This window comes from Sander vitreus, chromosome 5, assembly GCF_031162955.1.
Source record: "Sander vitreus isolate 19-12246 chromosome 5, sanVit1, whole genome shotgun sequence".
NCBI classification, from domain to species: Eukaryota; Metazoa; Chordata; class Actinopteri; order Perciformes; family Percidae; genus Sander; species Sander vitreus.
Genome location: NC_135859.1, coordinates 32,924,797 through 32,952,626, shown reverse-complemented (window position 1 = coordinate 32,952,626; position 27,830 = coordinate 32,924,797). Strand labels below are relative to the sequence as shown.

Here is a 27,830-nt window from a genome sequence, read left to right as displayed (position 1 = left end):
AGGACCAAACAAAAAGAACAAGTTGCCTCACATACATAGTCGTACCATATTATAGCAATTTGCTCACATTACAAAGTACACTGACAATAATCTGTTACCAGTGGTGGAAGAAGTACAACCTTTTGCTCGAGTAAAAGTAGCTATACCACAGGGTAAAACTCTGTAAGAAGTAAAAGTCCTGCATTCAAAATTGTACTTAAGTAAAAGTACAAAAGTATGAGCATCCAAATATACTTGAAGTACCAAAAGTAAAAGTCCTCATTATGCAGAGTGGTCTATTTCGAAATAATATATTATATTATAGGATTATAATTATTGATGCACTTATATGTACATCATTTTAACGATGCAGCTGGTAAAAGTGGGGCTAATTTTTATTATTTTACATGATGGCTGTGTAGTTTTTGAATTTTTCCCTGGGGTTTAATAAAATCTTATCTTAACCAATAATAATACACAACCATGTATTTGTTAATTATATGTTGTAGTATTAATCAGAATCTGCAAAGTAGTCCTACTAACTTTGGGCAAGGCAGCTTTATTTGTATAGCATGTTTCAGCAACAGGGCAATTCAAAGTGCTTTACATAAACCATTAAAGAGCAGTTGAAAACAACAACAAAAATATGAAAAAACTGATAAAATACGATATTATAGGACGCTAGTGCGGGACAATGTATAAGCCGTTGCTCTATACACGTAATCCATCCGCAATCCTTGCCGTTCCCAGAACGGCCGGTGGTCATACAGTTCCAATTGTCAACAATGTAACTTCAGTAACAATTAAAAATATAAAAACAGATCAAATACAAGAATAAAAGTTACAGTAGAGTTTAAGAAGTGAACAATTATTTTACTAAAGTAATCAATTGAACTAAGTACTACATTATTTGCGATTGAGAATCTCTTTTACAAGGGAGTCCTGGCCAAGACAGCAGCATAACGAGTTTCAACATAAAAAAGAAAAAAACAGACTTAAAACAAACATCAAATTGTATCACCCAGTGAATGATCAGTGTTCAGTAACAGGACATGCGTCAAATAGTCCTTAATCCTGGTTTTGAAATCTCCCATGCTAATAAAATAATCTAGTATTTTAGTAGTAGAGTACTTGAGGGAATGCACCACTGACTTAATACTCAACTTTGCTGGGTCCTCTTTAAAAGGACCCTTTCTTGGTCCCCGGACCATAGCTTGGGATACCCTACCCGGAAGTGGGTGGTGGAGTCACCGTCACCCAACTGGTCACACCACCTTCGACATACTGCCTGCTGGGATGAAGCTCGCCACCGGAGAACTACAGAGATTGTTACAAATCTGAGATCACTCACAATCTCGGCGAGAACTCGTCCAAACGACCGATTACCGATTTATTAGTTTCAAGGAGGAAGGGAGGAAAAGAGGCGCGCAGCCAAAATGATGGAAGAAATAGATAGATTCCAAGTGCCGAGTGCCGTGCAGGAGGCGGAGATGCAGGCTGAGATGCAGCCGCTGGTAAGTCACATTGATAATCGATCAGTGTTTTGGTCTTGTTTTTTGTTTTGTTTTTTGTAATACCATTGTTATTCCAGGATGTTTAGTGTACGTACTACGAGGCCTTCCATTCATAATATTATGCTCTGGGATCCCGACACATCATCACCTGCCATGCGTAAGATTGGCTGATCCGTTAAGCATTTTCGGCAAGTTTTTTCCTGACTACAGTAAAATGGCAAACTGACAGTGTAACGTGTCAAAGGATCATTTATTTGCTCATAGATGGACGTTTTTGGTTAACTGTGTAATGCAAGCAGCGTCCGGTCTGCTGCGTAGTGAGCAGCATCCGTCATGTCTGGCGAAAACAAGCATCCCATCCCAACGCTGCTGCTGCTGCTGCTTCATCCTCAGCATCCATGCAGCATGTTGCTCCGGTTAAACGCCACTTGGGTCGCTTTGACGTGATTAGTGAGCGGTCTTTCATCGCAAATATGTGCTCGTAGGCTATGTACCGTTAAAGCACGACCTTTTGATAAAATAAAATAAAAAAAAATCTGCGTAAATGATTTGGCGGTGCGCTCCGTGGCCTGTAGCGGGGCCCTGGGTTACTGCAGCCTGCAGGGCGGCCTCTTCTGCCCACGGCCGGGGCCGCCAGACAGCCAGACTAGACCCAAAGCAGTCTGACCTGTTGTCTCCAGGCGTCCCCATGCCATCATTCATCCCCGTGCGTCATGTGACCACTTTTCTTCTCCTTACCTTTGCCCTGTGGATATAAGATGTGAATTTATAAGGATGTTTCCCCAAAGGGAACTTCCAGGGGACTTCCAGGCGTCCCCCAAATGGTCCTAGAGCAACCTGATAATGGATCACTATAAGTTCAATAACTTTCATTCACTTAGGATAGATAGATAGATAGATAGATAGATAGATAGATAGATAGATAGATAGATAGATAGATAGATAGATAGATAGATGATCTTATGGGGGACATTTGTTATCACAGTCTGTTTCATGCACATGGCAAAATACACAGAAAAATACACATACACATAGAAACAACCACATTTACAACAACGTTCAGTTCAGCGGTGCTATGGCAGAAGGGACAAAACTTGTGAGTCCTTCAGAGTCCTGTATGTGCGGCCAGATATAGGATTCTGCCTTCAAATTTGATGCTCTCAAATGTGATAGTGTAATGGCTATGTTGATTCACAGTTTCGATCTCTATCAGTTGGAGGTAGCTATAACAAAACCTAGTTTGCCGCTAAAGATTTATGTTGTCCAGTTCTCGAGAAGTAAAGAGTGTGTTTCAGTCGGAATAGTTTTGAACCAAGCTATTTGTAACGCTTCATCCGTAGAGAGGGACTATTGCTATGTTTAATCTATTTATGAACTGTTTTATTCACATTGTCTGGGCATAGACGTGTGTCTGTTATGCATTGCAAAAAGACATGAATTATTCATTAATGCCTCAGTAATGCACATTTGTGCTCATCTTTCTGTCCACGCCGTCCTACCGTTTGTCTCCAGGACCCGGCCTCGTCCACAGCCTCAGAGGCGGACTCCGACACCAGAGAGGGGGAACCTGTCACTATCAACTACAAGCCCTCCCCCCTGCAGATGAAAATAGGTGAGTAAGAGCGACAGTATGTGTAGGCTAAGTGTCTGTCTGTGGGAACCAGCATATCCTGTAAGACTGTACCGTTCACTAGACAGGCAGGCGCCATCTTTGGAAAACAGTCACGATCAGTCGAACGATGAACGCCGTGCTTGAGCTATGTTACTGGTTACTGGTTGCACAGCGTTCGTCGTTCGACTGGTCGTGACTGTTTTCCCTGCCTGTATAGTGAATGGTACTGTCTTTATAATCTATCTTTTTAATAAACTGTCTGTACACTTACAAAGTTCTCAATGCTTCGGTTTACATGTAGGGACCCTCATTATGCTACCGTGGAAGTGTGGTGCTATTTTGAGCCTTGTTAGTGGTGTAGAAATAGACATTTCTTTTTACTTTACCCGTGCCCCGACAACTAGCTTTATAAGCTAATTAGCAGTTTGCGATAAAACTGGTCACAGACGATTAGCATGAAAACAAATCCCAGAGAACGGTCGACTCGGTACACATGTCTTATTAACCCCTAGGTTCATTTTGCGCAGGATTTGTCCTTTAATCAATCTTGTTATGCTGCTAAATTATCGGTTAAAAAGTACCATATTCCTCCATTTTAGGATATCTACAGTATTTATGAAATAACGCCTGTCACAACTTCTCAGAGTCCAAGGTGCATGGCCTCAAATTGCTTTTTTTCTCAGTTCCACACCCCAAGAAGTATTTATTTACATGCATATATAACAGACAAAAAAGCAATACATTTTCACATTTTAGAAGCCTTTTTGCTTGAAAAGTAACTAAAACAGTGGATTGATTATCAGAGTTATTGTCATAGGGCTGCAACTAACGATTGTTTTCATAAAAATGATTAAAACCGATTAATTGATTATCAAAATAGTTAGTGATTAATTTAATTAAGTTAAGTTATTTAATAACTAATCGATCAAACTTTGCAGCTCTTCATTGTCAGTTACGTTTCAATCATCTAATCAATTATTATTTTCTAAGTGTTTCAGCTCTAATCCATTTTTACTGTTTTGCTTATGAATTGACATCTACGGCAAAACATATTTAAGTCTCTAGAGTTTATTTAAAGCCACGGTCCTTAAAGGTTCCTTTCAGCACCTTGGACAGAGTCAAGTGGTGAGCAACAATGCTTCAATCTTCTTTTACTCCTACTGTAATACTTTGTTAGCCAAAGTCTTAAAGAACCAAGACTCTTCAGTAGGAGTGAACTACTCAGTGACAGAAACGCATGAAAAGGTTGTTTTTTTTTTAAGTGTAACTCTGGCTTCCACATGTGCAGAACATCAGCCACTGTAGAAGTTCATTTCATTCTACATCTATCCTGCATGTTGAAAGTGAGACCACAACAATGGCCACAGTTGTATTTTCATATTAATCTAATTGGTTGTTCAGCCTTTTTATGACATGTAAACACTGTCATAACATTTCCTGTCTATGAAATACAATCTGAAGATACTCCCTTATTAATGCATGCTTGTTTAACACAACACTTTGCCTTTGTGTTCTTGAGCTGGAAAATAATCTAGTGTCTGGATTAAAAGTGTAATGCTATTAACTGGTAGCCTGGAAATTCAGACCCAAATCTGAAAGATTACGGGTCTGGCATTGAGTAATGAAAACGGCCCAACTTGATGGGCAGCACCAAGCATGCATTTGAAAATCTCACTGCACGCAATTGGATGACACTACGACCAATCACAACAATACACGGTGTGACGTATTCAGAGACCCATACGCTTAGCTACCAGCAGAGCTAACTGTTAGATTGAACTCTTGCCGTATCCAGTCGGCAAAACAGCAAAAACATCCTTCTTGCAAAGGAGCGATTCAAGCGCCGTCTTCTGTTCCTCTTTTAGATAAAAAGCCAAGTCTAACTCGTTCATTGTAGCGGCCAAAGCTGTTTCAAACAACTGGTGTTCATCCGTAGCCATCTTGCAATGTTTGCTAATGACTTTGATGTCGCAGCGCTGTCGTCATCTGTTTAGCTCGCCTCCGGCCCACCTATATCAGATACACCGATGTGATTGGTGCAGCTCGGCTACAAGGGCATAGTTAATGAGCATCATTACTGAATGCCAGAGTGACTCGCTGAGCAAATTCAAATTGTGCTCTCGGGAGAACTCTGGATTTCCAGGGTAATTAACTGGTGGCACAATATGAATTAGACACATTTTCTACTGTCACTGTATTATACTTTAGTTCACCGCTGGCTCAGAGTAGACTACTAGCATTAATTTAGCTACTTTTCATCTGATGATAAGTAATGAGAATCAACAAAAAAAGGAGAAAAGGGGGAAGAGAGCGTGTTGTTTCTGAATGTATTTTCTAATGCTTTGTGGCTTTTGTATTGTATCATATTACATAAATTAAACAACCCCCTCAGCCCCTCAGCAGTGATCATCACTTCCTGGTCAGTAAACAGAAACTGATCTGATATCCCCGTCTTGTACTGTGCTGCAAAGCTTAGAGTTTGTCATCATGTTCAGAAAACAAATATGTCACAGTCAAGTGAAGTCAAGTAGAATTTGACCGCATTCCCTTGCTTGATCGCCACACTCCCTGACTCCTTTCTTCTTTAAAGTAAATTTGATAACCCGAGGAGACTTCCACAAAGTTTGCAATAGAAATGCAACAGAAAGTTAAGAAATTATATATTTTCTGTCAGCAACGCCCTGGTTTATTTGGGAATATTATAACAAGCAAATTGCAACATTTAATTAAAGGTGTCGTACAAGTAGATTACCTTAACCTTTTGGGCAGTTTGTGTGTGTTTTTTGTAGCTAACCTGGTGTGTGTGTGTGTGTGTGTGTGTGTGTGTGTGTGTGTGTGTGTGTGTGCAGAGAAACAGAGAGAGCTGGCTAGGAAGGGCTCATTGAAGAACGGCAACGCTGTAGGTAGTCCAGTCAACCAGCAGCCCAAGAAGAACAACGTCATGGCCAGAACGCGGTAAGAAGTGAGCGCCGTGGTCTCGGTTTGGTGAATAAAATGAGATGGTGGCTGGTGTCTTTCTGCAGGGTTTCCGCGGGTCTTAAAGTGCTCATATTATGCTCATTTTCAGGTTCATAATTGTATTTAGAGGTTGTACTAGAATAGGTTTATGTGGTTTAATTTTCAGAAAACACCACATATTTGTTGTACTGCACATTGCTGCAGCTCCTCTTTTCACCCTGTGTGTTGAGCTCTCTGTTTTAGCTACAGAGTGAGACATCTCACTTCTATACCATCTTTGTTGGGAGTCGCACATGCATGCATAATATGAGCACTTTAAAAAGTCTAAAAAAGTCTAAAATTTCTCAATCAAAATTTTAGGCCTTAAAAAGTCTTACATTTGCTGAAGTATTGTGTTCTTAAATCATTTTAAACCGGTCTTAATTTTACTACGTCTCCGTAACGCTGCCTCTAATGCTCACTGAAATGTTTTTTCTTTATTCTGTGGTGTTGTAGTTTTTTCTTTCACTAGTCCAAATATAATTTGCTGTGTATGTACAGATCATTATTAGGCTACTCCTTTTATTCAATTTTAATAATTTTATTTACTTTGCAAGTACTTTTGTGACTCTGCATTTCGTTGTACTTTAATGTCGTGATATTGGTCTTGTATTCTAGGTTTCTACTGGAACATGTTTACATGCTTATTTTCATCATACTATCTGTCTGAATATACCTGTATTTACCAGTTGGTCAGCGTTTCTGGGTCTTCCACATCTGTGCTCTCGGAGTCTCTGCACCGTCATTGCAGCCGGGGAATGACTGTAGCGGCACTGTAGCGGGACTTTCTACCTATATATAGTATAGTTGTGACATCACAACCATACAGAAGTCCTGATGGCTCGTTTAAAGGCACGGTTTCTGAATACAAGCTGTGTGCATTTCTCTGTGGATTGGGCGTTTTCATACTGGCACAGTATTTATATAACACCTCCACTTGCTTTATAATAAAAAAAAAAAAGACATGGAAATTTCACTTTTTACAATATGGGACCTTTAAGTCCTCATTCTGGTGTAGTATTTTTATTTTTTTGTTTTTATTATCTACTGACAGCAAATCACATACAGGCTAATTTACTAAAATAAGATCTAAATGAAGTAGTTGTCCAATTCTGTACTAGCTGTTAGTGTACAAATACTGCACAGTATGTAATGATGTATTTTGAGGAGCAACACAAAAAAGCCACAAAACAAGATACAATAAAATAAGATAGACTTCATTAATCCCACACTGGGGAAATTCCCTTGTTCCCTTGTGTCCACTAATTCTGTTGGGTTTATGTCATAGTGTATTGTATGCAGATTCTATGTGTAAGATCAGAAACATGTTTTCATGGGCTTGACAAGATTCATATTATTATCTATGTCCATTATCTCTGTCTGTCAGCGAGGCGGGAAGAGAATAGTTGTATTGATTTAGGGCGTGTAAGATGTCCGAGTTACAAATTAGACCTCTTTCATGCTTCTGTTGTCACTGTAGCTCAGCTGTGATGTCACCACCTGGCTGGCCTTCCTTTTCTTTCAGCATCTCTGCCAGTCTTACCCACCGCTTCCTGTTTGTGAATCAATTTTCCCTCCTCCACCTTTTCCTGTCATATTCTGTTACGCCCTTGTTCTGCTCATCTGATCGTTTCCCTCTCTCTCTCTCTCTCTCTCTCTCTCTCTCTCTCTCTCTCTCTCTCTCTATCTGTTCCCTCCCTGCAGGTTGGTTGTGCCCAATAAAGGCTATTCCTCTTTAGATCAGAGCCCAGATGAGAAGCCCTTGGTGGCCCTAGACACAGACAGGTGAACTCACACACATGAATACACTTCTTGCCACATAAGCGCCATAAACAGAAATGATAAACTAACTTATGGTTTTTGTTTGTTTCAGTGATGATGATTTTGACATGTCCAGATACTCATCGTCGGGATACTCCTCAGCTGAGGTGAGACATGTGAGAGAGCATAAATATCTGCTTCTTTGCCTCACGTTTACTCTCTCATTCGCTTCCTCCCTTGCTTTCTTCCCTCCATTTACCATCATTGTCAAAAGGCCAAGTGCCAGGCCTATTTATGCCAACCCATTTGTATCAATCTTGCTCATCCATGTTATTTCTGAAGGCGTGTGTGCTCGCTACAAGCGCATCGTTACATTGCAGACACACCTGCACACAAATGTGCATGAGACAAAAAGCGGGGAATCAAATGAAATGTAATCGCTGGGTGTCTGCTCCTGGAAATCCTGTTTTCAACGCTGGAAAACTGCTGCCAATTTAAGTGCAAATTACAAACACATCATCATATTTATTCCCCTGGAGCAATCCTCGTTCTCACCCTATACATCCATTATCTGTTTCTGACTATTTGTATGTAGAAATAATTAGCTATTATACAGTAAATGTTATTTTGTAACCCATTGTCTCCTCTTACTTCGTACTGGCTAACAACAGCAAGTTGTGAGCAGGCACTGCACCGAGGCAACAGTATGATTGGACTGCAGCTGACTAAGTAGGGAATTGTGGTTGTTGTTTATGCAGTACAGAACTGTATGCAGGTTATCTACAGGAGACTTGACAATTATTACATAAAAAAATAAATGCTGGGATTTTGAATGAAGACATTGCTATAATAAAGACTTTGCTTCTGTTGTGCATGCAAACAAAGGCATTGTTTTGCTGAAAAAGAAATCACAGCAGGACAGTAGTAGTCATTACATTACTGTAATGACAACGCTCCAAGTGATGAGCCTTACAGCCATCTGTGAAAGGGTTTGCCATGGTTACCCAGCCTAAGTCCAGAGCTTAAAAAAAAACTTGAGATAAGTTGTATATATTGCCTAAATCTGAATAAGTCAGAGGAAATATTGTTGTCAATACACATCTTTGGGTTTTTTTATGGATAAAGCAAACAGGATACAACGTGTCAAGTACGTATATGTTGTGTGTTTGAAAGGTAGTCAGATTATGTTACCTTTCCCCTGTTTCCAGTCTTTGTGCTAAGCTAAGCTAACCAGCTGCTGGCTGTAGCTTCATATTTATGGTACAGACATGAGAGTGGTATCCATCTTCTCATCTAACTCTCTGCCAGAAAGCGAATAGGCGTATGCTAGCTGTCATGTTAGCTAGCTGGTTATAACAGTAACAGGAACACAATACTAGAGTTTGGACTTAAAACTGAGACCCAACTTGATTAAACCTGACTGAGACCTGAATTTGAACAGAAATTGACTACTGGCTCACCAGGCTCACCAGGCTAATTTAACAAATTAGTTACACTCTGGCTCCTTTGTTGTGGGCATTGTGTATCTACTTGCAACACATGACAGACATGGAAGAAGACAATCAAAAAATCAGCAAACCTTGAACCCCAAACGAGCCCAAAGTTGTATGCAACAAAATGTCTGGACCTGCCGGGATAGGGTCTGGCAGAAGAACTCACACCACATGCAGATAGAGTAGCTATTAATGATGGAGTGATTCACATACTGACAGTGTTGGGCAAGTAACTTCCAAAAGGTAATACATTATAGATTACTAGTTACTGTCATTTGAGAGTAATTATTACAACATTACTGTCTCTGAATTGTAATGCTTTACACTACTTTTGCGATACTTTTTAGTAACTTTCACCAAAATAACTGCAGACTTGGCAGGTAACTTGTGAATTTCACCATGGGGTCAACAAAGTCTCATCTTTATCCACTTCAATAGGCCTACATCATAATTTATTCATAATATTTTATATTATTAATTTGAATCTGCAAAGCAACTAAAGCATAAAATAAATAGTTAAGTAAAATGTACAATAGGCCTCATTGACTCTGAATTGTAGTGGAGTAGAAGTATAAAGTATGAGAAAATGAAATGATTCTATTAAAAGTACCCTACAATTGTATTGAAGTACGGTATAGTTACTTTCCACCGCTGATAAAATGTAATGCTATAACATGTAGCAAGCCTAAACGTTAATTCCCACCATGTCTATATCTGTCAGCTGCTCAGACAAACTGCTGACCGCACTGACAGGACACAGATGTTGTCCGTACCGTCTCTGGTTCTAGCTCTGATCACAGGAACAGTGACAGGACAGCGCCTCGCTTCAACGCAGCGTAATAACTCCTGAAAATAATGGGAGTAGGCCTATGTCCATCTTGCAAATGTATGTCTCTGCAGTCATCTCATCCATTGAATTCCAGCAATAGAAAATAACACTCACAGACTTTTTTTCAGTTTTTTACTCCAAACACTGCGTACTGATGACTTACTTTAGTTAGCTCTGTTGCCCAGTACTGGTCCACGGTACTTGGGTTGGGAAACGCTACTCAAACCCAGGGGTTAATACATAGACTATATAAGTGAAGCCAAAACATCTGGATTGCCCCCCCGTTGGCTCGCTGCACTATAGGTCATAAACCCCGCCCCCTCCATGTTGGCGGATGGGATATGGACCAAATTAAATAATCAAAGTACACCTTAAACAATTTTTTCCCCAAAGATAGTTTTTCGGTCATTATAGATAGTTCTGATCACCCTGATGTTTGTTTAACTGTTCATTTTTCTGAACAGTTTGGTTTCAATTAGTTATTTGATTCTATAAAAACGGGGTGAAATGTCACGATTGATTGACAGCTGTGACTGACTCGTGATTGGTCAAGCGCATGGGTGTAGCGGACACGGGGCACGGGGGGGGGAATCTCCCCCGCACCTTCCATGTCGGTGCCCTCTGTCCCCCACACTTACAACACGTCTGAGTTGATTTCAACCTACCATAAGTAGGTGAGTGTGCACGTTACTAAGGTTGTGTCAATTGATTGATAGACTCATATAGATATAGCCTATAATAGATTCATATATAATAAAAGGATATACACAAAATTATAGGGAGGAAAACTCATTAAATGCAATAATTAAGATCAGTGTATATGATGGAATTGTGGCATTAGAATGTGCGGAGGCCACCAAATTTGGGCTATTAAGGCCAAACATTTCTTTGGGGGGGCATGCCCCCGGACCCCCCTACACTAACCCCAAATGTCTGTCCATCAATCATAAATGAAATGTAGGCTTCTTGGAAACCGCCATTTGGTGAGACAAATGGAAGAGGATCTTTTCAATAAAAATCCTCCTCTGAGCCCCTGAACAATCTGTCCCCCTCACTTGGGAAATTACGGCTACGCCCCTTGTCAGGCGGGTGTATGGGGGTGACTTTGATACCACGGCTCCACCGCCCAATCACTGCTGCGCAGACTCTGGTTCCAAAATTAAAAGATGGCGGTGCCCGTATGCAGGATATTCTGGCTTCACTTCACAGTTAAGAGGAGGACTTTTTTTTTACAGTGTATGCTCAATCCCTATCAAACATCCTCTGTCTATCCTCCTTTTCTCCAGCAAATCAATCAGGATTTGAACATCCAGCTGCTGAAAGATGGTTACCGCCTTGATGAGATCCCCGACGACGAGGACCTGGATCTGATCCCGCCCAAATCCGTCAACCCCACCTGCATGTGCTGCCAGGCAACCTCCTCCACCACCTGTCAAATACAGTAACCCCACCCTCTGACCTTCTGCCTCTCCCCTTCTCCACACAATGTAACCCCCAATCTTCATCTGCTGTGAGTTTACTTCGCCCCGCCACAGTGGTGACAGTGAAGCATTGGTAGAGTATTTTAACGACAGTTAAGTGCTATGACGATAATGACAATGACAAAATAATCAAATTAACAGGACGAGTGTTAGGTTAAAAAATCTAGGGGAAGGAACACATTTGAAAAGATTCAGTATGTGTTTAAAATATGAGTATAAGCGGTGGTTTCCTCCTATGGTAGGACGTGCACTTGTGTTTGAGAGCCCTTCTCCTGGGGAACATGCTATAACGTAACTCAACTGATATTAGTGGACAGAACACCGAAGGTCAATTGATGCTATGAAGTGAATTCCATTTCCCTAAAGAATAAGAAACATCATAACTGCTGACGGAATTCTGGGTTGCATTTTTAGCATTTTTCCAGGTTTTGTTTTTGTTTGTTAGTTTTAATTTAAATGCTTACTTTTTTTTCAAGCCCTAGGGATAAGTATGATTGTATGTGTTGATGTGGAGATATTTCAGAAGACTGCGGTCTCGGGATCCCTAAATAGAAGATATCCGGTGCCGTATGTATTGTACTGTACAGGGTTGTTATGTAGCACAGGCCAGGTCGTTGCACTCATTCACACCACCCTCAACACTTTTGCTTTCTTTGCCCTACAGGCTTGAGATGTTTCAATACAGAGTTTAGGGATGAATGTATGAACATGAATGGCTGAGGAACAAATTGCATGAAGAGCACTGGACTGAGTAATTGAATGGAGAAAAATAAATAAGGAAGTAGCTTGTTGCACATTTGACTTTCGCCCTATTTCTATTGTGCAATCACATGCTACTGTTGTGGCACTAGCTTGACTTGTATCATTTGGAATTTGCACATTTTGTTTTGTTTTATTTTTGGGCCCATATCTGTGTACTCTTTCCTGCATAGCAGTGACAGTGTCTTATCTGAAATGAACTGTGTCAAAAGGGAAGATTACATATTGTTGCACCGACACTCTTAACACATGATGCTCACATGATTGACATATTATCAAGGCCAAAGGGACCTTTAGATAGATTTTTTTTTAACACACACTGCTGTGTCTTATATCTTTTCTCGATCACTTGACATTCCTTCCTAGCCATTCCTTTCTTCCCACCACCAATCATCAAGAGAGCACACAGGTCAAGACCGCAGAAAGATTTACCCTTTCTCATCTTTCACACACACACACACACACACACACACACACACACACACACACACACACATGCACATGCATGCATACAGACAGACAGACATACAACGCCAACATAAGGAGAAAGATGACATATGTTCGTCTCTTTTGACTAATGGGTTGGAAATTATTTTGTAATGGCAACATCGAGCATCATTGACTCGGAGCACTAATATCCTTCATTTATGACTCTCTCCTTCCCTTAAATCAGTTGATAATTTGCAATTAGACTATGCCTTAAGTACAGAGAAGTTTAAAAGATGTGTATTTATTGCCATATGGACCATTGACTTGATTTGAAAAGCATTTGCTGTCTATGAAGTTATGCTTTTTTAACAGACACAGGTGATAACTGTTTTTCTTTGGTTTTCCTTTTTTTTTTTAAATGATTTTCTTGTAATGTTCGTAAACACTTCCATTACAGTATTTAACAATGTTGTTATGTGCAGTGTATGAAAACTATAAATAAACACAAAGCTAATGGAGCAGTCCCTGTCCTACCTTACTGTTTTTGTTGTTGCAACTTCTTTGCACTTTTTCATCAGCATTAAAGAAGTGCAGCGCTTCATTTATAAAAGGTGTGAAGTACAAGTGGGTGTGATGTGGTTTTGTGATCTTGGACAGAAATAACGAGCAAACGTTTAGAAAGAAAAACAATTTTAATGTTAAAATGTTTGAGCAGTAATTATTACACAGTGTAAACTGGGACAACATAGGGTCTGCCATGACAGTCCTTGATTACAGTACAGTAGCATCAGAAGTAAGGGCTTCGACCTGAAAGGCACCAACATATAATCACAGCTGACATGATGCACAGGAAAGAAAAACAGTATTTCACTTTATAAATGTATGTAGTTTGTGTCCCTACAAGCTTAACTACATATACATTTAAACTCTATCTGGACGTTTTAATGCATTATGTGGCTAGTATAAAAAGTAAATTAATGACATCAACAATGTTTCTAGCTATTAAAGTGAACGAATAAAACCTCTCACCCCATTAGGAATATTATAAAAGATTACCAGACAAATAAAACAAATACATTGTACCAAACAAATACATACAAACATGCTACATGATGGAAATAATTGATTCACAATCAAACTAATTAACAGAGTCTGCGTCAAAATACGGAAAAGCCATTTTTATGACATTCTTTTGTGAGAAATGTTGTGCTTCCATGTCACCACCAGGGGGAGGACTTTTGATTGAAATGGCCATGCTTCACATTATTCCCTGATACAATTCAGTCCAGTAACAGAGTAAACACAAGTTCAATGCACAGCAACTGGCACTGTTGGCATATGGGACCCTCTTTGATATTCAACGTATTATTGAATATCGACATGAAGAATCTGAAAGTGTTTATTCAGGTAGTATTTCCAAAAAAAATGTAGAAATTATTCTTTGCTACAAAACCCTTCGACAATGCACAGTCGTCCTTGTTTAAGGTTAACAAAACTTAAACTTAGCATGAATCATTACGGTCTTGACATCGAAAAATGTCTTTCAACTGTAAGTGAAAAAGTAACCGTTTACCTTTTAAAGGCTTTACCCTGTTGTGTTTACCCCTGCCCCCGACCCCCCCACCCCACTATTGACATAATTCAAGCCTGCAAAAGCAACGTTAATGTTGAAATGTATTTTTCCCATGAGGTGTGCTTATGTATTATATTCAATTAGTGGCAACTTTATCATGATGTGACAACATTTATGTTTCAACACTGTACAGGTAAGAACTATACCTACAAGCTCACAGTATACCCCGTTTACTAAGTCAATATAGCTAAAAATATGAAATTAAAGCTATAGTGCGTAGTTTCTATCTCCCCCATGAGGAATACTAAGTAATGACAACAACACTGTTGGCGCATGTGATACACGTGATACAAGCCTTCCGTGATCGCGCATGCGCCCCCACTCCTCCCCCAAGCAGTTGCTAGTAGCCATGGAGGACACGGAGTAGAGCAGTCAATTCCATTTGATTTTTTTTTATATATTCGAATAATATTCAAATATTTAATGCTCAACTGCAACCTGTTAAATAATATGTACTACACTACTCAGGCTTATGTATTGTCAATGCCACTACAGTATGTACTATAATCATGAGGTTGTTGTTACACATTCTGTCCACTAGAGGGGCTTCTAACATCAGCCCGGCCTTGAGGGGACCTGCACGCAACTTTGTTTACATTCATTGCACACAAGGAGCACACAGCGACAAACACAAATCAACAGAGAACTCTGTAATGAAACATGATCTAACAAGTGTAGTGAAGCGACATGTTGTAAAGTTTAATGGTGCTCGGTTAGCACAATGACATCATGTTAGAAAGTACAGCCGAAACGATTTGTCATAAACTAGGTAAGTAACAAACGATGCTAACTGCATTAATAACCAAGCCAAACCGTGCTGTCACTACTATTTTAGTGATTTATAAGCAACCTGTTTCTTGCAGATTGTCACGTTACTGAGAATACAGCTATTAGAAGGTAATATATAAAGTTGAAGCTAACTCTGACAGTTGTAGGGCAGCTAACAATACCTTTTAGCTGTCTCCATGAAGCTCCCAGCTACGCTAACATTACTATACCTCACGACACAGTTAGAAAACAAGAACGAGCTAACTAATGCTAACATAAGCACTTTGGCTCGGTGGATGTCGATTTTAAAGTCATGTTAAAACCATTTCCCATCCTTTGTTATGATTTCCAGCCGCAGCCTTTCACTGCCCCTTGTCCTAACTTTACTCGGTACGTAACGTTAGCTCCGTAATGTGGTACTAACATACGGTACGTAACGTTAGCTTAGACCTCACAATGCCTTGTGTTTCTCTCACTCCCGCTAACTTATTGTTCATAAGACGTGACACGAGTGACACATGCAGGTAGGCCACCTAAGGCGAGAAGAGGGAGATTAGCTAACGTTTTACAACATATTTATAAAAAAAGTCACATTCGAATAGTAATTTCAGCATTCGTATAGTATTGATTTTTTTACTGTTTGAATTATATTCAAATTTCGGTATTTGTTCCAACAGCCCTAACACGGAGGATTAAAAATACATGATGGACTCTTCAGAAAAAAGATAATTATCTTCACTTGAGTTTCTGAGCGGGAAAGTCACCGGACGCCACAATCTTCTGAGCATAGTCATACTGACAAATCCAGAGTGAGTTGTGTGGAGCTGATAGTCTTAATTAGCTTTGTAGCAACTCATTTGGCTATGGCTTGAATGTAACGGACATTTATTAATATCAAAAAGTTACGCACTAAACCTTTAAAATACCCAAGCTCTGTAATTCTCTATATTATAGCTTTGTCTTGTTACTCTCTAAGAACACTTAACTAGAGTATACTGAGTATATCATCCAACTGAACTTTAATCTGCTTAATCTATTTACATAAAAATAACTGTACAAGTACGAAATGTATGTGAATCAATATTTACTATAAGGACTTTTCCCAAAACTTCTTGACCCACAAGGAATATCTCAGTTAGGATTTGTTTTCTTGCCGTTGTCTTCACCTGCAAATGAGGTCTGTGATGCAAAGTGAACACATGTAGTGTTAATGAAAAGTATATACTGTATACATGAACATTGTGGACGCGAGGCGTAAACGTAGCAACAAATGTTCGTTTTTTTAAACCAAACTGTAGTGATGTAGATGTAGCCTGAATAACCCTGAATAAATACCAGTCACCTCAGGGAATAAGAAGGGTCTAGTTTTAGTTTGATTACACTCAGGTTCAAACTGTTTCTGTTTGCTGTTGCACAGTGTTACATGCATAGAACTTTAAAAAAATTGGTTTTGGCTGGTTGAGTTGATTCATTTGACGTGATTTGTGTAAAAGGTGAACACACCGCACATTTGGGTTTGTCTATGTTTGTGTGTGCCTCTGTATCTACTGCCTGTACCTTTATGTATGTACAGCAGTGCGGGCGTGTCTCACACCCCAACAGGGCTTTGGTCTCCAGAGTCAGAGGAGGACACGGACATGCGCCGTCTCTTGGCCGCACTGGAGCCTTGGAGCATGCTGGGATGGAAGCCTGCGTGTCGCCGGGCATGTTTAGTCAGGTGGTCGCTCCTGATGAAGCACTTGTCACACATTGGACAGTTGAAGCGCTTCTCGCCCGTGTGTGTGCGGTAGTGACGCGTCAGCTCGTCTGATCTGGAGAACTTCTTGCCACAGTCTGGCCAGGTGCACTCAAAGGGGCGCTCACCTGAGGAAACAGACTAGACTTTTAAGGACTTCCCTGAGCATACATTTATTTAATAAGATCCAACCTTAAAAAGGTCCCATGGCATGAAAATTTCACTTTATGAGGTTTTTTAACATTAATATGAGTTCCCACAGCCTGCATATGGTCCCCCAGTGGCTAGAAAAGGTGATAGGTATAAACTAAGCCCTGGGTATCCTGCTCTGCCTTTGAGAAAATGAAAGCTCAGATGGGCCGATCTGGACTCTTGCTCTTATGATGTCATAAGGAGCAAGGTTACCTCCCCTTTCTCTGCTTTGCCTGCCCAGAGAATTTGGCCCGCCCATGAGAAAGAGAGAGACATCATCCCCTCTCTTCTCCTCAATAGCATTTAAAGCTACAGACGCAGAAATGTCACATCCTAAGGAAAGCTCATTGTGGGACTGGCTCTAGTGGCTGTAATTCTGCACCAAGGCTGAATTTCAGGAAAGATACTGTATTAGGAGACCACTAAGGTCTATATAAAAGAGACTTCAGATACAGTATTAGGGGACCACTAAGGCCTATATAAAAGAGACTTCAGATACAGTATTAGGGGACCACTAAGGCCTATATAAAAGAGACTTCAGATACAGTATTAGGAGACCACTAAGGTCTATATAAAAGAGACTTCAGATACAGTATTAGGGGACCACTAAGGCCTATATAAAAGAGACTTCAGATACAGTATTAGGGGACCACTAAGGTCTATATAAAAGAGACTTCAGATACAGTATTAGGGGACCACTAAGGTCTATATAAAAGCATCCAAAGAGCACCATGTCATGGGACCTTTAACACCCTGTGTTTTGGTGATATTGGCTTTTCTTCCTCATTGTTTGGGAACCTGCAGTCCCCACTGCGTTATGTGTAAAAAAATAAATAAATAATAATTGCAAATTGCAATTGCTTCTATTATACATCAATCATTTGTATTTTAACCATGTTTTAGAGCAGGGTCTCTGAGCCCCCAAACAAAGTCATGCATTATTTTTTTCTGAAAATCGGAATGTCAAAATCATGTCATCAGTTCAAAAGTATCAAGTTATAATAAAAGAAAAACGTATACATGTTTTTTGAGCTGTTAAACATAGCCTGGGGTCTACAGGACCCTGAAAAAATACATTTGTGCACACACCTTATATATAGCCTTCCTAATTCATATTTTTATTCAAAACTATCATGTTGATCTTTTTTAGCCATTTCAAGAGGGAGGGCTGAGCACAGGCACACCGCAGACAAGGAGAAAGAGTACAACCTTCACAAAAAAAGTGTCGTTTAAAAAAAAAAAAAATACATTATAATCAATTTCAATAACAGACATGTTGATTGAGAAATGGTGAGTCATAATAAGAGCCTCGTGAGAAAAAAAGAAAAAGAAAAATGATGGCTGCCTCCACCTCCTCCTCCTCCTCCTCCAACATGTGCTCCACTGAACCACATGTCTGCCCTTGTTTACAACCAAAAGAGAGGGGAGTGGAGGAGGGTGGATGACGTAAACGGAAATGGTGGTGCAGGGATTGAGAGTTATCTCCGGACAAGAACATAAGGGCGCAACAGTGTCGCAGTGACCTGCATCATGTGAATCATATAAGTGTCGACATGCATTTGCTTATATTGATACTCGCTATTATTACAAAACGTGTGATGCATATTTACAAAAACAGAAGATAACACGCGCTCCATGTGACAACAGCAACAACAGTGACAATCCTTGGAGACGTTAGTTAGACAAACATATGTGTCATTATGGCCCAGGATGATGTATCACACCTGAACAATCTACTGTGCAACACAAATAAGGGCGGCGGCACGCGATGTTCCCAGATCGCATTCTGGGTGTTACACAAGCCCCCCCCTCTCTCTCTCCTCGCCTCTCTGGCCCGTTATGGGCCGGTCAGTCACGCCCCCAGCAGGGGCAAATTCATGGGACCACCTTTCCTATAATGTGTTATGATTTGCAGGAACATGTGGTCTTTCACTTCCACTCCACATGTCACATTACACACATCATTATATCTTCTCTTACAGTGATTCTAAGTTGTTCACAATGTTATGTCACTCTTTTCCTGTGATGTCAACATGCGTCTGACATTTTAATACAAATGACGGCAGAAGTGACGCAGAGCGGTTTCCCTGTCGTCGACAGAATCGAGCCCGTTAGTTTTATGTTGGCGTGTGCATGTTTTAGTCTCCAGCAGAGCCTCCACTTACCGGTGTGCACCCTTAGGTGGGCTTTAAGGTGGGACGACTTCCCGTACATCTTCCCACAGCCATTAAAAGGACAGCAGTGTCTCTTCTCAGGAGACTCCTGTCTCACCGCCGCCGACTTCTTGCTCCGGGGCTGTTTGGGTGCAACCGAGACCCGGCTGTCCCCGCCGGCATTCAACCGGCAACTCCCCCGCTCCACCACCTTCTCCTGCGCGCCTAAGTCGCAGCCGCCGAGACATCTGCTGTCTCCAGCGCTGATAGCGTTAGGGTTGTATTTGTTTAAGTCCAACAGAACCATTGCCACCATCAGTAAAGTCCTGTTCTCCTGGTTCTCTTTCAACGTGTCCTCTGTCCGCCCCGGTGGGCGGCTGCTGGGGTCACACTCTGCGGAGACATCAACCTCTGACATCATCCGAGTGGAGAAAAGAAACGGTAGCTATATATATATATATATATATATATATATATATATATATATATATACACAAAAAAAAAAAATCCAACAATGTGTCTACAAAAAGAAATCAGACCGCAGTCCTCCCGGGAAACATGTGGTTAAGCATCCACACGTGTCGTCTTCAATGTGACTATTCCGCAAAGGCTGCGTCTTCTTGTTGAGGTTGCGTGCGGATAGCCTAAATAAACACCCCGACAGGAAAGTAAAGCAATTTGAATCTCTTCCTCTCTCCTTCTCTCTCTATATCCTCTTTTTCTAAATGTCGGGTCATTAAAACACACTGGTTTGACGACTGAGCTATTGTTACTGCGTTTATTCCGCCTTTCTGTGCGCTCCCACACATGCGTCTACTTGTCCTATATTGCCGAACGGCACTTCTCTCAACTCCAAGAAACAATTTCGCGGAATGCCACGGTGTCATCGCAAAACTGGGCTGTGATTGGCTGACAGGAAACACGATTCGTTTTTTTGGAATTGTCCATTCAGGAGTGAGTGATGGCACGCTGGACCAATCACAGACTGGGACTGATGACAAGAGCGCAGGACCAGATTGATGTTGCTTTCAGGTACTTCAGGTGATTGGTAAATATGGACACCATTGTCCAAAATTGATTCTGAAGTCTCAGCTAAAATGAAAAGCTACGTAGGGCCTACTTAGAAATGGTAATTTGTCCTATTCATTCTCCCATAGCAACTCAAAGCATATATGTTTTACTCATATAAACTCTTGTCACCAGGCTCATTTTGCAACAAGTCCTCTCTCCTTTTGACATTTCCAACCAAACACAATTCATATTTAAGACATGCACACGAATACAACACCACGAGCATATTACATGACTTCATTCAGAGAGAGAGAGAGAGAGAGAGAGAGAGAGAGAGAGATGTGTATTGCCAAAGCCTAATTATTTGATATTTTACAAGTAGGCCTACATATTTGTCATATTTGTAAAGCAACATGCTGGGGGATAAATTAAAGGTCCTATGACATGCTGCTTTTTGGATGCTTTTATATAGACCTTAGTGGTCCCCTAATACTGTATCTGAAGTCTCTTTTATATAGGCCTTAGTGGTCCCCTAATACTGTATCTGAAGTCTCTTTTATATAGACCTTAGTGGTCCCCCTAATACTGTATCTGAAGTCTCTTTTATATAGACCTTAGTGGTCCCCTAATACTGTATCTGAAGTCTCTTTTATATAGACCTTAGTGGTCCCCTAATACTGTATCTGAAGTTTCTTTTATATAGACCTTAGTGGTCCCCCTAATACTGTATCTGAAGTCTCTTTTATATAGACCTTAGTGGTCCCCTAATACTGTATCTGAAGTCTCTTTTATATAGGCCTTAGTGGTCCCCTAATACTGTATCTGAAGTCTCTTTTATAAAGACCTTAGTGGTCCCCTAATACTGTATCTGAAGTCTCTTTTATAAAGTCCTTAGTGGTCCCCTACTACTGTATCTGAAGTCTCTTTCCCAAAATTCAGCCTTGGTGCAGAATTACAGCCACTAGAGCCAGCTCCACAATGAGCTTTCCTTAGGATGTGCCATTTCTGTGTCTGTAGCTTTAAATGCTATTGAGGAGGAGAGAGAGGGGGGGGGCAAGGTGGAGGGTGGGGGTGTGGCCTTGACCAACTGCCACTTTGCTTGTTTGCAAGCCATGATGTCTCTCTCTTTCTCATGGGCGGGCCAAATTCTCTGGGCGGGCAAAGCAGAGAAAGGGGAGGTAATCTTCCTCCTTATGACATCATAAGGGGCAGAGTCCAGATTGGCCCATCTGAGCTTTCATTTTCTCAAAGGCAGAGCAGGATACCCAGGGCTCGGTTTACACCTATCACCTTTTCTAGCCACTGGGGGACCATAGGCAGGCTGGGGGAACGCATATTAATGTTAAAAAAACTCATAAAGTGACATTTTCATGCCATGGCTTTACATTTATTTTGATTCAACATAGGCAAGATCACGCTGATTTGCAGGAAATGCACATGCATTGTGAAAAGAAGGAAAAAAGAAACAGACAAAAGCAGGTCCACTCATAAATGCAGGTCTTGCAGCAGATGCCACAATTTACATTTTTTTATTGTTGCTTTGTATGTAGAGACTGCAGTACGATGTTTGGCGGAGAGGTTTCTTAAGAAGCCAGTGGGGTCTTATAGGCCAACATCCATGTCGCTGCTGCTGCAGCCGCTGCTGTTGGGTGTCCCGCCTACAGCTGCAGAACTATTTGCTCTGCCGTTATCGCTCAGGGAAGGTCACACCATGCACTTTAGAGCAGGGGCATACAATAATTCAGCTGTTACACCAGCCCGTGTATTGCTGGCCGTTGAATTAAAGTGTAGGAGACAGCCACACCTCCCCAGGCTGCTGCAGGGCCTCAGAGCTTTTATTTTATTTCTTTTTTACGTGTTTTGGGCTTTTATTGCCTAAAGGCCTGAAGCTGGGGAAAATCCACTAAAAAATTCCCCCTGCATGTATCATCCACAACTTTTAACAGTATTGTTGAATCTCTAAACAAAACAATGTAAAGATCAGGTGGAAAGTTGGTGCAACTTTCTGTCCTTGCATATTCCCCAGTCTCAGTTCTGCTAGCGTCTGATTGGTTAGTTCACCTACATGTGAGTGAGAAACCAGGAAGTGTGGCTGTTGTGGAGCTAGTGAATCTTGAAATACTGTACATCCATGGATGCAGTGTGGAGAACCGTTAAGTCATCCGTCTCCATCCGGCTGTTTCTTCTCATTAAGAGTGATCCAACCACCACATATCATATTACATAGCCATATTTATTCTGCTCTTATAAGGTAACTGCTAATACATATTTAATTTATATTACTCTAAACCACCTTCTGTAAACCAACTGTATAATACTGTCTACTCTGCACTATATTTATTGTCCTGTCTATGCACCACCTGTCTATACTTTGTATATCGCATTGCATTTTTCTGCTTTTTGGAAACACAGGAACTGTGTGGTAAAGGTTGATAACAGATTGAGATTGGGTAACATCCACTTATTAGCAGCTGCAATGGGATCCAACCGGAGCTAACAGATCAGTATTTAGAGGAAGACACATAAATCTGTGTCATAAGGAAAGATATGTGTGTGTGTTTAACCACTGGCCCATAATGTAACAGCTGTCTGTGGACAGGTCTCACTTTGTGTCCCAGTTTCACAGCCACGGTCTGATCCTTAATCAGTGCAGTCCTCAACCGCCCTCAACGCTATACACTTGAACTATTCCATGCCCGTGTAAACTTGACACTGTGCATGAGGTCAGGTGTGCTGTCAGTGTATAATAAAGTGTATGTATTTCTTGCAAACTCAACAAGAGAAACAGCTTTGAGAAAATAAAATGTAAAATTAGCTTAGCTGTATACCCTTGTAACAGTCAGCTGGTATTGTAATAAACTCTTTCCTTCTCTTTCCTTAGTTTCTCACTAAGACAACGTCGACACTGTCCACAACTCAAAGATATTCAGTTTACTGTCACAAAGGAGTGAATAGACTAGAACATATTCACATTTAAGATGCTGGATTCAGACAATTGTTACTTTTTTCCATTAAAAATGACTCAAACCGATTAATTGATTATCAAAATAGTTGCCGATTAATTTAATAGTTGTCAAAAAAAAATCAACAATCGATGTGTGGTTTAAAGCCTATGTGACTGCTCTGTGTCTGCTACAATTAAAGTAACATGTTCACAAGTTATATTTAATAGGATTTAAATATTTACAAATGGATGTTTGTTTTGTGAAATAGGAAGATTACAGCTTGTCTTCTTTTCTTGATTTTTAGTGTATGTAGTGTTCTTTCAGCCGGTCTGCAGTTTCCTCCGTTACTCAGCGCTTCCAGTCTGGATGGACTTCTGCATTCTCTCCCCAGGTTTTATAGTGGAGTCTGGTGTCAGGACCAACAAACTGCTGCTTCTGTCTGCACCACCCTGTGGTTAGTAGAACCATCCTTACTTGACTCAAAGCAGTGTGTTGCCATGACAGTGCCAAACCATAACCACACTGTCCTTGAATATGGTTACAAGGAGCAAATGTGTGCTCATAATAACTTCTGGCCTTATATAGAAGATAGGTCCATATAAAGGGATACTGTTGATCATCTCTTATGATGCAGTTGCATGTGTTGTAATGCATCGTTATAGCATATAATATGGGATTCATTGCAAGCACTATTGTTTTATTTGTATTCTTTAAAAAAACATGGATATCTTAAAAAATAATCTTTGTTTTGTTGTCAACGCAGAAATATCTACATTTGAAGACACTTAGTCATCAAGTAGGCTACAGCAACTGCATATTAGTGAGAAGTGTTAAATAGAGAGAGAGAGAGAGAGAGAGAGAGAGAGAGAGAGAGAGAGAGAGAGAGAGAGACTATAATGTGGCCATTCCAGACCCTCATTTTAAAAAGAAAAAAAAAGATGCTTCCAGTGCTGTGTGGGTGGTTCATTCATGGGTAAAGTTCCAAGAAAAAAACAGTGATCTTTGGGGGTTGCTGGGATTGAGCAATGCTGCCTCTGAACCATTCTTCCCTGGCATGAACTGTGTTGATGGTATTTGGTTACATGCTGTTCGCCAGGGCTGTTTTTATGAGTATAAAGTGACTCAGACATACTAATGACACCCAAACACTTTTGTTTTCAAAGATAGTAGGCTACATCATGACATGTATTGACCTGATGTGGCCAATCTATTGTATACATTTTAAACATGGGGATTGTCACAATGTAGCAACATTTCACAACAGGCAGAGATCTCTTGTTATACAACTGCAAAGTGACCCTCTTCTTCAGCCTGCACTGCAACAGTGACTCATTGCCTGAAAGCACATTAATCGTGATCCCCCTAATGTTGATGATGGTCGATGCTGACACGATATTAGAAACAACATGCATCCTATAGTTGGAACAATTCAAGAAGACTGCAATAATAATGGCTCAAATGAAGTCCCTGTTCATTTGACAGTTACATTTGAGTTCCATTGATGCTGCAGGCTGTGAAAACCCCAACACACTGCAGGGACGTTTCGCCCTTCCCCCGGATTGTCACGTAATGTAACTCCGCCTCCGATTTGTTCGATTCGCTGGCAGAACATCCAAATTTCCAGGAAAAAAAAAAAAAAAAGAATTCTGGTTAAAAAAGGCAACTTGGCCGGACGCGTGTAGCCTGCAGCCGGCCTCCAGGAACTCCTCCTACAGCAGAGCTGTAAACAAATCCCTGGAAAGAGGAGGTGCATCTGCGGATGCCGCCGCCGCTGCTCCCGCTTCCCTTTTCACACGAGTGCGAGAGTTCAAGAGGGCACGGCGCTTCTGGGTCATATTGACATGATGAGGTGATTGAGTCAAAAACTGAAGTTGTTTTCGAGTGCGCGTGAGTGTGCTGTAACAGAGAGAGAAGTAAGGGGCGGGAGGGGGGGGGGGATGGCACGTGCGTAAACTCAGTACAGAATGTTCCCTGACTGTTCCCTTTCACTTCCACGTGCGGAGAATGAACTGACGCACACCACCGCTGACCTGCTCTCTTATATGAAAACCCTCCCCAGCACTCCTCCTCTCTGTCAGTGCTGTCCGTTGATTCATGCAGAGGGGAACAGGAGACAGTGCTGCACAATGACAGACCACAAACAACAGACTTTAAGAGCTACTCAGCCAGCCAGAACCATGGAGAAAAAAAATAAATGCAAGAAAGATGTTGTGAAATGTGACGTGTATAAACAATAATTTCCAAAGGATATAGTAGAAGTGGAAATTGTCTCTAAAACATTATATAAATAAAAAAGATAAAATGCACATTTTACAACACATCACATTAAGGTTTTCTCTTATGGGACTAAGGGTGTTTTCACATATAGAACCAAAACCAGTCTCCTTAAAGTGGACCAACAGGAAAGGGATTCTTTTTGCATTCACATTGTCAGTTTACTTGGAAGAGGATTCAGCCCTTATTCAGAGCTGAATTAGTCCCATAAGAGTCCCATAATTCAAAGCTGTTTGTGCCTGATGGCATCGGGACAAGTTTTAAAAATGACAGACCACCAAGCAGCACCTGTCACACTCCTCTCAGCAGCAGTGGGGGGCAGCCTGATGTCTTGCCTGAACTGCACAACAGCAGCATATGTGCCTCGTTACTCAACGGCTGACACACTGTGTGCTTTTGGTGTTTAATGAGTTCTACAACGATAGAGTTGACAGCTCTCTGTCCCAGGGGCGGAGCGAGGGGGGGGGGTGCTCCAGTCCCGAATCGTTTAGGGGTTTTAAAATAACTTCAACTTTGTATAGTTTCCCCTCAGTCTCTCTGACTGGACTGGAAAATCAATGGAGCAAAAGCTCTATAACTGGGGAAATAGCTCCGTTCACTTTACACTCTAATAAAAATAGGTTTCAAGATTAGTAATTCTGTTTACGCCAAATTCCTACACTACCTATGTTATGTAACTTAAAGGAACACACTGACTTATTGGGACTTTAGCTTATTCACCGTATCCCCCAGAGTTAGATAAGTCCATACATACCCTTCTCATCTCCGTGTGTGTTGTAACTCTGTCTGACGCCCCCACCGCTAGCCTAGCTTAGCACAGATCCTGGGGGTAACCAGCTCCATCTAGCCTACTGCTCCCAGTAAGTGACAAAATAACGTATACATACTGGGAACTATTCTCAGAAGGCGAAGCACTGCTACTTGGGCGGAGTGATTTGCTCAAGTTCACCTGGAGTTCGCTCAGAGTTGGAGTAATAATCACTCCGCCCAAGTAGCAGTGCTTCGCCTTCTGAGAATATAGTTCCCAGTATGTATACGGTTAGAAGATGGCTGCGTCTCATGTGACCTTGTTATTTGTACACACTGTGAATATACAAATCACAACATGTAAATAGGAAAATGTTGGCGTTATTTTGTCACTTACTGGGAGCAGCAGGCTAGTTGGAGCTGGTTACCTCCAGGATCTGTGCTAAGCTAGGTTAGCGGTGGGGGCGTCAGACAGAGTTACAACACTCCCGGAGATGAGAAGGGTATGTATGGACTTATCTAACTCTGGGGGCTACGGTGAATAAGCTAAAGTCCCAATAAGTCGGCGTGTTCCTTTAAAAATAGTAACATCAGACAAAGTTTGCCTTTCTTTATTTGGCAGGAGTGAAAATTCTCAACATTTGTTGTGTTCTGGTTTCAGAACGATGAAGACAGTTGGAGAACAGTTAGATACAAAACAGGATGATTTATTTCCTTGGCAACTATCATGTTTTTCCCAATTGATGTGCAGATTTTTAGGCATTCTATTATCGTATGGTTTGACAAATGCAAATAACTACTATAAACTATACTTTACAGACTATACAGTCTTCTTCTGATTGGTTTAAGATGCTGAGGAAGTAAAAACAGGCGAGACACAGAGTACCAATCTATTTATTTATTTTTATTTAACAATGCATGCCAGACATGATCCTATTCACATTGAAGAATACAGATTTGTATTTGCATCCAAATACTCACTACTTTGATTTCATATTATAATCTCTTTCTATCTTTCTCTCGGTCACCTTTACAGTTCTTTACATCTCTGTACAATCTGAATGGAAGAACTGCATGCATTTTGAAGGACATTAAATAAAGTGTGACCAGTAGAGGGATAAGTCCCTTTCACTTGTAGAAGCACACCAGCAATTATTGCAGAAAAAACGTGCGTGAAACTCTCTTTAGCTTACGAGTCACAGGTCGTGATAGGAGAGAAGCAGAACTGTTGATTACAGTATAGGAAAATATTTAAAAAATACTGTACACTGAGATTCTGTTGGGTTGTGTTGTGATGTCATCTATGTGTCCGGCTTCACACGCAGTTAATGTACAGTACACGCACATACACACATACGCACACCTCCTGTCAAAACCTTCCAGCCATGTCAACAAACCACAAAACCATTCGAAGAATCATGTACACACGAGTTTCGAAGTGCCATGGACACATATGTTATCACATATTCCTTACTGTAAGGATAAGTCCATTTAAAAAGAATATTTTGATTTCCTATC

At 40.8% G+C, this 27,830-nt stretch overlaps 2 protein-coding genes across 2 annotated transcripts; one reads left to right on the top strand and one right to left on the bottom strand.

The window, feature by feature from the left end:
• The first annotated feature begins 1,230 nt into the window (after positions 1 to 1,230).
• Positions 1,231 to 13,375, top strand: fam219ab (family with sequence similarity 219 member Ab). The gene is made up of 6 exons (XM_078249839.1): positions 1,231 to 1,493; positions 3,006 to 3,105; positions 5,955 to 6,060; positions 7,807 to 7,887; positions 7,976 to 8,030; positions 11,472 to 13,375. The coding sequence occupies exons 1-6, from the start codon at positions 1,416 to 1,418 to the stop codon at positions 11,628 to 11,630; spliced, it is 579 nt and encodes a 192-aa protein (XP_078105965.1). The 5' UTR covers positions 1,231 to 1,415; the 3' UTR covers positions 11,631 to 13,375.
• Positions 13,376 to 13,527: 152 nt separating this feature from the next.
• klf9 (Kruppel like factor 9) lies at positions 13,528 to 20,175 on the bottom strand. Its single transcript, XM_078251530.1, has 2 exons — positions 19,348 to 20,175; positions 13,528 to 17,118 (listed from the first exon to the last, which is right to left on the bottom strand). Exons 1-2 carry the CDS (start codon positions 19,754 to 19,756, stop codon positions 16,844 to 16,846), a joined length of 684 nt encoding a protein of 227 aa, XP_078107656.1. The 5' UTR covers positions 19,757 to 20,175; the 3' UTR covers positions 13,528 to 16,843.
• Between the last annotated feature and the right edge of the window lie 7,655 nt (positions 20,176 to 27,830).